Raw genomic sequence first — 10,852 nt, forward strand, 5'->3', positions numbered from 1 at the left:
TATAAACCCCTCATTCTCTCGTGACATGCACCCCTCACTCTCATATACCTCTTACAAACAGCTTGCACTCTGTTCTCTAATTGTCTAGTTCTCGTTCTCATTGTATGTGGCTCTCATTCTCTCACGGTTTGAGGCCCTTATTGTATGTGCCCTGCTCTCATGATATGAACCCCTCATTCTCTCGTGGCATGCACCCCTCACTCATATACCTCTTACACACAGCTCCATCTGTTCTTCGATTGTATGTGGCCCTCATGCTCTCATGCCTTTAGACCCTCTCTCAGTATGCACCCTGCTCTCATGATACAAACCCCTCATTCTCTCGTGACATGCACTCTCATATACCTCTTACACACCGCTTCCTCTCTGTTCTCTCATTGTCTGGTCCCTATTATACAGGGCTCTCATTATCTTACGTCTTGAGACTCTCTCTCACTGTATGAACCCTATTCTCATGATATAAACTCCTTATTCTCTCATGATAGGCACCCCTCATTCTCCTATACCTCTTACACACAACTTCAATCAATCAGGCCGCACTTGCAGAGCGCTGCTTATCACATGGGAGGGTGTCCAGGCGCTGGGCTGCAATTTTCAGTCAAAAAGCCAAGTCTCAAGTCCGCTCCTGAAGTGGGTCAGTGAGGGTGCAGTGTGAAGGTAGAGAGGGAGGTTTGTTACAGGCTTTGGCGGTGAGGTGGGAGAAGGAGCGTCCTCTTGAGTCACAGTGATGGATGCGTGGTACCTGTGTGAGGGCTAGGTAAGCTGAGCAGAAATTCCTGGGAGGTCGATGGAACTGCAGTAAGTGGTTAAAATATTCGGGTCCTTGGTCGTGGAGGGCTATTTAGGCGTGGGTCAGAAACTTGAATTGGCATCTCTTTCAGGTCTTTCAAGTGCTGAGTGATGTTGGGTACTCCTGGGAAGGTTGAGGATGAGTCTGGCCGCTGTGTTCCGGATACTCTAGTCTTTGCAGGAGTTCGGGGGTGGTGCTTGCGTAGAGTGCATTGCCATAATCCAGTCAGCTGGTGAAGAGGGTTTGCGTCTACAGTTTTCTTGGTGCTGGTTGGGAGCCACTTGAAAACCTTATGGAGCATTCGGAATGCGTGGAAGCAGGTAGAAGAGACGGCGTTGACCAGACATTTTATGGAGAGTTCGCTGCCCATGATAATGCTGAGGTTGCTGGCGTCATCTTTCGGCTTAGGGGTGGGACCAAGCTCTGCCAGCCACCAAGAGTCATTCCATAGGGCGGTGTCTGCCAAATATCAAAACTTCCGTTTTGTCCATGTTGAGTTTCAGGCAATTGTTCTTCATCCAAGACGAGAAGTTTTATATACAGTGGTGAAAGTTAGTCTTCGTCTGCTGAGAGGACGAGCTAGCTGGGTGTCGTTGGAGTAGGAGATGATGTGGTGGGATCTGACAATGTCTGCGTGTGGTGTTTTGTAAATGTTGAAGAAGGTAGGGCTGAGGGATGAGCCTTGGGTTACACCACAGAAGGTGTGTTTGGGATGTGAGGTGAAGCAGATCCTCTGGGTGCGCCCCGTGAGAAAGGATACCATCCACCTGAGTGCACAGTCTGATTCCGATCTGACTTAGTCGGTCAATGAATATGTGGTGAGAGACGTGTCGAAGGCTCCAGGGAGGTCAAGCAGGATCATAGCGGCTGATTCTCCTCCATCGAGTAGGGTGCGGGTGTTGTCCATTGCGGTAATAAGGGCTGTCTCTGTGCTCTGATTGGCCCTGAAATCTGATTAAGAAGAGTCCAGTAGGTTATCTCTTTCAAAGTGTTCAGTGAGTTGAGGTTAATGGCCTTCATTAGGATTTTGACGGGGAACAGAAGCAGAGATGGGGCGGTAGTTCTGGAGCTCACATGGGTCTGCCAAAGGTTTCTTGAGGAGTCTCTATTCAGCATGCTTCCAGGCTGTGGCTGTGGTTCTGGAGGCGTTGAGGAAGGTGGTGAGCCGTTGGCTGATCATTTTTCCCAAGGTTGAAATGCTGGTGAAGGGTATGGGTCGGAGGGTGCCCCCCCCCCTCTCTCCCCGAGTGGATGGAGTTCATAAGGGTGGTTGTGTTTGGAGTGCTGAGCTATTCCCATGAAGTGAGTGGGTGTTCGGCCAAGGTGGTCAATGGGACGCAGAGAATGGTGGAGGGTTGGGGATAGAAGTTTTTATAGATGGTTGCTATCTTGTTGTGGAAGTGATCAGCGATGGCATCGCAGAGCTCCTGTGAGGAGGTAAGTCGCGTTTTTGGTGGCTGACGTGCAGGCGAGCTCTTTGACGATGGTGAGGAGATTGTTGGTTTGATTGGCACTGGTTTCAAACCGGAGGGTTAGTGCCTCCTTTTTTTGAGCTTTGAGCTAGCAGTGGTAGTCGTTGAGGGCTGATTCGTGGGTTGCTCAGTCGTGTGGTTCTTACTGGTGCGCCTTCTTCTCTCCAGCTGTTTGCATTTGTGCTTCGATTGAATGAATTCCGGGGTGTACCAGCTGGTTCGTTAGGTGGGTCTGTGCAATCTGGCTGGTTTGGTGGGAGCGACTAGGTTGTCAGCATCGCTGATCCATGTGCTGAGGTTCTCTACTGCCTGGTCCAGATTGGCGGTAGTGTTCGGCAATGTGATGCTGAAGGAGTCGGTCCATTGCTGCTGAGAAACCTTGGTCCAGCTGTGGTAGGCTACTAACTTAAGGAGTCTTAAATGCCTTCTGTGAATACCGAAAGTCTTAAAACTAGGATTATTTTCAATTTAGTAGTAGTTAAGTTAGGACTCCTAACTTTAGGACGCCTAAATGCCTTCTGTGAATACCGAAAGTCTTAAAATTGGGATTTTCTCAATTTAGTAGTAGTAAAGTTAGGACTCCTAACTTTAGGACCCCTAAACTGAGAAAAATCCTAATTTTAAGACTTTTCGGTATTCACAAAAGGCATTTAGGAGTCCTAACTTCTGTGAATACCGAAATGAGTAAGTGTCTTCTGTGAATACCAAAATGAATAGGTGCCTTCTGTGAATACCAATATTGTAGTAAACTTAGGATTTTGTCTTAAGTTAGTTCTGTGAATCGGGCCCTAAAACACAAACCCCTTGGGCTATTTGGCAGCAGGTAACATGGTCAAACTGGTGGCTGTAGAGTAGGAGGGATAGATGCCTTGTCAGGGGGGCCAGGCGACTGAAGCAGCGAGAGGAGAGCGGCAGGCGCATCTCTGTTGTTTTATTGTCTGGTCCTCATTGTATGTCTGCTTTCATTCTTTCATTCTTTCACGTCATGAGATCCGCTCTCACTGTATATACACCCTGCCCTCATGATAGAAACCTCTCATTCTCTCATGACAGACACCCCTCACTCTCATATACCTCTTAGAGCTTCCTCTCTGTTCTCTCATTGTATCATACATACCATGTGTATGTATCCCTCATTCTCGTGGCATGCACTCTCACTCTCCTATACCCCGTACACTCACCAGCATCTCTTTCTTTCATAGTGTTGTCAATGTTTGTGGGTCGCATTCACACAGATTGACCCCCCTCCCCTTCACTCTCACATTATGGGCCACAGATTGCCTCTTCCCCCTCCCTATCAAGGGCCTCTTACACAGATCTGCACTCGGTCTCACTGTTTATACTTTTCATAACGCGCCCCTTATTTTCTCTGGGTGTGCCCCTCTCACCCCATTTTGTTGCTCCCTTCCTTATCGGATTGTAATGCGGACCCTTTGTTACCTCGCCCTGACGCCCAGTTAACCTTTTGTGCCCCCTTCTCTGCGCTTGTGCCGACTGTCTCACAAGCCCCCCTAGATTTCACTTCAACCCTGGCTGTTCCTGTACTGCACCCTCTCCCCCCCCCCCCCCCCCCCCCCCGGCCCCCGCCCTTGTATGACCTCAAATCTGCCCTGACCGCTCCATGTCTTGTTAAACTAAACTGCTGCACCCCTCCCAGCGGGGCATGGTTCCATGTGCCCCCTCGTGTATCCCTGGCACCACAGTCAGTGGCAGTGCGAAGGGGCGTGGCTACAGGGCTGCCTGTGACGTCACTTCCCGTCAGGCGAGGCCGCGGTTCCAGAACCTTCACCTACTGTTCAGAAGTACACAAGCACTGACTGCACGTTGTTGCGCGTCACTGCCAGTGGGAGCTAAAACCTGGGCTCAGGGGGCCTGGAGGGCCAAAACCTGGGCTAAGGGGGCCTTCAGGGACACAGCCCTGGGCACAGGGGTCTGTAGGCCCAAAACCCCTGGGCACAGGGGTCCTGGAGGGCCACAGCCTGGGCTAAGGGGGCATTCAGGGACAAAACCCTGGGCAAATGGGGCCTGAAGGGCCAAAACCTGGGCTCAGGGGGCCTGGAGGGCCAAAACCTGGGATAAGGGGGCCTTCAGGGACACAACGCTGGGCACAGGGGTCTGTAGGGCCAAAACCCCTGGGCACAGGGGGCCTGGAGGGCCAAAACCTGGGCTAAGGGGGCATTCAGGGACAAAACCCTTAGCACAGGGGACCTGTAGGGCCAAAACCTGGGCTAAGGGGGCATTCGGGGACAAAACCCTGAGCACAGGGGACCTGTAGGGCCAAAACGTGGGCTAAGGGGGCCTTCAGGGACACAACCCTGGGCACAGGGGTCTGTAGGGCCAAAACCCCTGGGCACAGGGGGCCTGGAGGGCCACAACCTGGGCTAAGGGGGCATTCAGGGACAAAACCCTTAGCACAGGGGACCTGTAGGGCCAAAACCTGGGCTAAGGGGGCATTCGGGGACAAAACCCTGAGCACAGGGGACCTGTAGGGCCAAAACCCTGGGATAAGGGGGCCTTCAGGGACACAACCCTGGGCATAGGGGTCTGTAGGGCCAAAACCCTGGGCACGGGGGGCCTCGAGGGCCAAAACCTGGGATAAGGGGGCCTTCAGGGACACAATCCTGGGCATAGGGGTCTGTAGGGCCAAAACCTGGGCACTGGGGGCCTCGAGGGCCAAAACATGGGCTAAGGGGGCATTCAGGGACAAAACCCTGAGCACAGGGGACCTGTATGGCCAAAACCCCGGGATAAGGGGGCCTTCAGGGACACAACCCTGGGCATAGGGGTCTGTAGGGCCAAAACCCTGGGCACGGGGGGCCTCGAGGGCCAAAACCTGGGATAAGGGGGCCTTCAGGGACACAACCCTGGGCATAGGGTCTGTAGGGCCAAAACCCTGGGCACGGGGGGCCTCGAGGGCCAAAACATGGGCTAAGGGGGCATTCAGGGACAAAACCCTGAGCACAGGGGACCTGTAGGGCCAAAACCTGGGCTAAGGGGGCATTCAGGGACAAAACCCTTAGCACAGGGGACCTGTAGGGCCAAAACCTGGGCTAAGGGGGCATTCAGGGACAAAACCCTGAGCACAGGGGACCTGTAGGGCCAAAACCCTGGGATAAGGGGGCCTTCAGGGACACAACCCTGGGCATAGGGGTCTGTAGGGCCAAAACCCTGGGCACGGGGGGCCTCGAGGGCCAAAACCTGGGATAAGGGGGCCTTCAGGGACACAACCCTGGGCATAGGGGTCTGTAGGGCCAAAACCCTGGGCACGGGGGGCCTCGAGGGCCAAAACATGGGCTAAGGGGGCATTCAGGGACAAAACCCTGAGCACAGGGGACCTGTAGGGCCAAAACCCCGGGATAAGGGGGCCTTCAGGGACACAACCCTGGGCATAGGGGTCTGTAGGGCCAAAACCCTGGGCACGGGGGGCCTCGAGGGCCAAAACCTGGGATAAGGGGGCCTTCAGGGACACAACCCTGGGCATAGGGTCTGTAGGGCCAAAACCCTGGGCACGGGGGCCTCGAGGGCCAAAACATGGGCTAAGGGGGCCTTCAGGGACAAAACCCTGGGCACATGGGGCCTGAAGGGCCAAAACCCTGGGCACAGGGGACCTGAAGGGCAAACATCCTGGGCACAGTGGTCCTGTAGGGCCAAAACCTGGGCTAAGGGGGCCTTCAGGGACTTAACTTGGGCTAAGGGGGCCTTCAGGGACCAAACCCTGGGCACAGGGGGCCTGCAGGGCCAAAACCCTGGGCACAAGGGGCCTGCAGGGCCAAAGCACTGATTAAAGAGCTTCTGCAAAATACCATTGGATACTCAAAGACAATACATAAAATACCATTGGATACTCAAAGGAGGTCATAAACTACAATTAGATACTCGAAGAACACTCATAAAATACCACTGGATACTCAAAGACAATACATAAAATACCATTGGATACTCAAAGGAGGTCATAAAATACAATTAGATACTCGAAGAACACTCTTAAAATACCACTTGATACTCATCGACCAATCGTAAAATACAACTGGATACTTAAAGACCGTCATACCATTGGATACTCAAAGACCATTCATAAAATACCACTGGATACTCAAAAACCGTCCTTAAAAGACCATTGAACGCTCAAAGACCATCCATAAAATACCATTGGATACTCAAAGACCATCCATAAAATACGATTGGATACTCAAAGCTATCTATAAATTACTATTGGATACTCAAAGATAGTCCATAAAATACAATTGGATACTCAAAGACCGTCCATAAAATACCACTGAATGCTCAATGTCAATCCATAATAAAACATTATATACTCAAAGACCATCCATAAAATACCATTGGATACTCAAAGGCTATCTATAAATTACCATTGGATACTCGAAGATAGTCCATAAAATACCATTTGGATACTCAAAGACTGTCCATAAAATACCATTGGATACTCAAAGACTGTCTTATCATTGGATACTTAAAGACTGTCCATAAAATACCATTGAATACTCAAAGACGGTTCATATGATACCACTAATACTCAAAGACCGTCCGTAAAATACCACTGGATATTCAAAGACCGTACATAAAATACCATTGGATACTCAAAGACCATCCATAAAATACCATTGGATACTCAAAGGCTATCTATAAATTACCATTGGATACTCGAAGATAGTCCATAAAATACCATTTGGATACTCAAAGACTGTCCATAAAATACCATTGGATACTCAAAGACTGTCTTATCATTGGATACTTAAAGACTGTCCATAAAATACCATTGAATACTCAAAGACGGTTCATATGATACCACTAATACTCAAAGACCGTCCGTAAAATACCACTGGATATTCAAAGACCGTACATAAAATACCATTGGATACTCAAAGACCATCCATAAAATACCATTGGATACTCAAAGGCTATCTATAAATTACCATTGGATACTCACAGATAGTCCATAAAATACCATTTGGATACTCAAAGACTGTCCATAAAATACCATTGGATACTCAAAGACTGTCTTATCATTGGATACTTTAAGACTGTCCATAAAATACCATTGAATACTCAAAGACAGTTCATATAATACCACTTGATACTCAAAGACCGTCCGTAAAATACCACTGGATATTCAAAGACCGTACATAAAATACCATTGGATACTCAAAGGCCATCCATAAAATACCACTGTATAAAGACCGCCCATGAAATACCATTGATTACAGACTGACCATAAAATATTTGATTGCTCAAAACACCATCCTTGACTTGAAAACAATCTTTTAAATATTCCATGATGGCCAATCGATTCCCTGCAAATTGAATCAATTCGTGTTTTGGAATGAGAGCACTACACAAGATCATACCCTTGTCAGAGCACACTGAACAAAATGATGCATCCATTTTCTAATAGATACTGATGGCCTACTGCCCATGGTTGTCATGTCAGTACATTGTGGCCTGTGTGATCTTCATACTTGTGGCACAAGCTTTCTGGTCATGGGGCATTGGGTCCAATATGTGATTTGTAGTGTGTGCTTGGAATACAATTGGCTTCTTTGTAACGCATTATAAAATACACCGGACATGTGTAGTAGCTTTGGAAACTTAAAGTTGAATGTGTTGGATAAATTCAGAATCTACGAAACATATGATTTTGCTGTCATCAGTGGGTCTGATATCCTTCATGGTTTCTCATTTGTGGGGTTTGAATGTTCCTCAAGTTTTACAAAGAGGTTTGGAATCGGGGTGCTTATGTTATTTATATATATTTTTTTAAACTTTATTTATGGATTTTCATACATGAACAATAGAAACATAGTCGTTCACTGTCACTTTCCACACACAAAGCAATACATATGCAAGGATGTACTAGTGTGCCAAATAGCTTGATAACCAAAAAGTCCTGTCTTACCTCAAAAAGCAAAGTCACATAATCGATGTCTTGGTTATGTTATATTTACTTGTATAGTGCACTAATCACCCAAGAGGGCATGCAGACATTTTTCAAGAGACAGTCATGAAGAGGGAGACCATGTGTAGCATCTGAGGTTCAGCTCCATGGTGACCACCAAGTGATGATGTAACTCCCTTTGTGAAGGCATGAGCCATGAGGGGCAGCATATCCATGGTACTTAGACACCACACTTGGTAGCATGGCCTGCCAGTGAAAGAGAGGGGGGTACCCTCTCCTTACACACATTGTTGCATGGGACCTGGTGTACCACTTGAGGGAAAGGGGGCCCTCACTCTTCGTCCTATTATTCTATGGGGGATTCTCTCATAGTGCCCTCACGAGGGGTCTATTGGGTTCTATGGAGGACCCCCTTGTAGTGCCCCACAGGGTACCCATGGTGTTCTATGGGGACCCCCTGGCAGTGCCAAGGGGGGGATACCCATGGTGTTCTTTTGATATCCCTGGCAGAGCCAATAAGGGGGGGCACCCGTAGACTTCTATGGAGACCTCTGGCAGTGCCCCATGGGGGCGGGGGGCACCTATGGTGGCGTTCTATGGAGCCCCCCTGGCAGTGCCCACGGGGGGGAGAGGGGGGGGGCACCCACGGCGGTGTTGTATGGACCCCCTGGCAGCGCCTCGGTGCTCTCACTCACCCTTGCCGCAGTGGCCCTCCTTGTCCTTGTGCTCCTTGCCCGGCGGGCTGAGCGTGCGCACGCGGCTCTCGTGGTCGCGCAGGGTGAAGCGCAGCTCCAGGTTCTCCTGCATCAGGCCCACCATCTTGCGCAGCTCGCCGTTCTCCGTCAGGAGGCGCACGTTCTCCACGTGCAGGGACTCCACCTCGTGGCTCTGCAGTAGCTCCATGTCCGTCTCTCTGCTCCGGGCTCCTGCGGGCGGGCTGGCTGCTGCTGCGACGTCCGCGGCTGGAAGCAAGTGATGGCGGCGGGGCCCCCCACGCACCTCTTATACCGGCCCCGCGCCGTCACGCGCCCATTGTTACCCGCGCGCGTGCAACAGAGGGCGGTCACCCGGGCAACGGCGCCGCGGCCTACCCAGGCCCCGCCGACCGGCCCCTTCGCCACACACCGACACCCCGAAAAAAAAGGGGCCACCGGAGGCCATAACCGGGAAGAGCGCCCCCAGGGTTGGGGGCGGGTGCTAACTCACCGTACAGGGGTGACCTCAGCTCTGGGGGGTGGGGGGGCTGGTGACGATGCCTTCATGGCAAAGTGTGCGAGGCACAGTCACAATAGGGGCCTCCCCGGGTGGGGGCCCTTCCCCTCAGCTCTGGGCGGCCCTTGTGCCTCTTATACCGAAAGCAGGGCCTACCCCGACACAAGGGTCTCTAATGGCACCGAGGGCTCCCAGCTATGGGGCACCTGTTGCTGCCACTCCACGCTTCGATCCACCAAGGCCTGGGATCACCTGCCACTGTACCTGTAGATCCACCCAGACATTGGGTCCCCCCCCACTGCACCTGTACGTCCACCAAGACATGAGGTCACCTGCCACTGCATGTGTAGGTCTACCCAGACACAGGGTCACCTGCCATTGCACATACAGGTCCACCCAAACACGGGGTCACCTGCCACTGCACATACAGGTCCACCCTGACACGGGGTCACCTGCCACTGCACGTACAGGTCCACCCATACACGGGGTCACCTGCCACTGCACGCACAGGTCCACCAAGACACAGGGTCACCTGCCACTGCACATACAGGTCCACCCAGACTCAGGGTCACCTGCCACTGCACCTGTAGATCCACCCAGACATGAGGTCACCCGCCACTGCACCTGTAGGGCCACCCAGACATTGGATCACCCGCCCCTGCACCTGTAGGTCCACCAAGACATGAGGTCACCTGCCACTGCATGTGTAGGTCTACCCAGACACGGGGTCACCTGCCACTGCACGTACAGGTCCACCCAGACACGGGGTCACCTGCCACTGCACATACAGGTCCACCCATACACGGGGTCACCTGCCACTGCACGCACACGTCCACCAAGACACAGGGTCACCTGCCACTGCACATACAGGTCCACCCAGACACAGGGTCACCTGCCACTGCACGTACAGGTCCACCCATACACGGGGTCACCTGCCACTGCACGCACACGTCCACCAAGACACGAGGTCACCTGCCACTTCACATACAGGTCCACCCAGACACAGGGTCACCTGCCACTGCACGTACAGGTCCACCCAGACACGGGGTCACCTACCACTGCACGTACAGGTCCACCCAGACACGGGGTCACCTGCCACTGCACGTACAGGTCCACCCAGACACGGGGTCACCTGCCACTGCACATACAGGTCCACCCTGACACGGGGTCACCTGCCACTGCACGTACAGGTCCACCCAGACACAGGGTCACCTGCCACTGCACATACAGGTCCACCAAGACACGGGGTCACCTGCCACTTCACATACAGGTCCATCCAGACACAGGGTCACCTGCCACTGCACATACAGGTCCATCCAGACATGGTGTCACCCGCCACTGCACCTGTAGGTCCACCAAGACATGGGGTCACCTTCCACTGCATGTGTAGTTCCACCCAGACATGAGGTCACCCGCCACTGCACTTACAGGTCCACCAAGACATGGGGTCATCTGCCACTGCAT

General features: G+C 52.0%; 1 protein-coding gene across 1 annotated transcript in view; it reads right to left on the reverse strand.

Annotated features, from left to right (window-relative positions):
• The window catches only part of LOC147725067 (speriolin-like protein), a 69,908-nt gene extending 60,758 nt beyond the window's left edge, over nt 1-9,150 (reverse strand). The window contains exon 1 of the mRNA XM_086967101.1: nt 8,872-9,150. Within this exon, the coding sequence (XP_086823227.1) occupies nt 8,872-9,079 (208 nt within the window). The 5' untranslated portion in view covers nt 9,080-9,150. The remainder of the gene's footprint in view (nt 1-8,871) is intronic.
• Nucleotides 9,151-10,852: the final 1,702 nt, after the last annotated feature.

Source organism: Lissotriton vulgaris, chromosome 4_1 (assembly GCF_964263255.1).
Source record: "Lissotriton vulgaris chromosome 4_1, aLisVul1.2, whole genome shotgun sequence".
In the NCBI taxonomy this organism is placed as follows: domain Eukaryota; kingdom Metazoa; phylum Chordata; class Amphibia; order Caudata; family Salamandridae; genus Lissotriton; species Lissotriton vulgaris.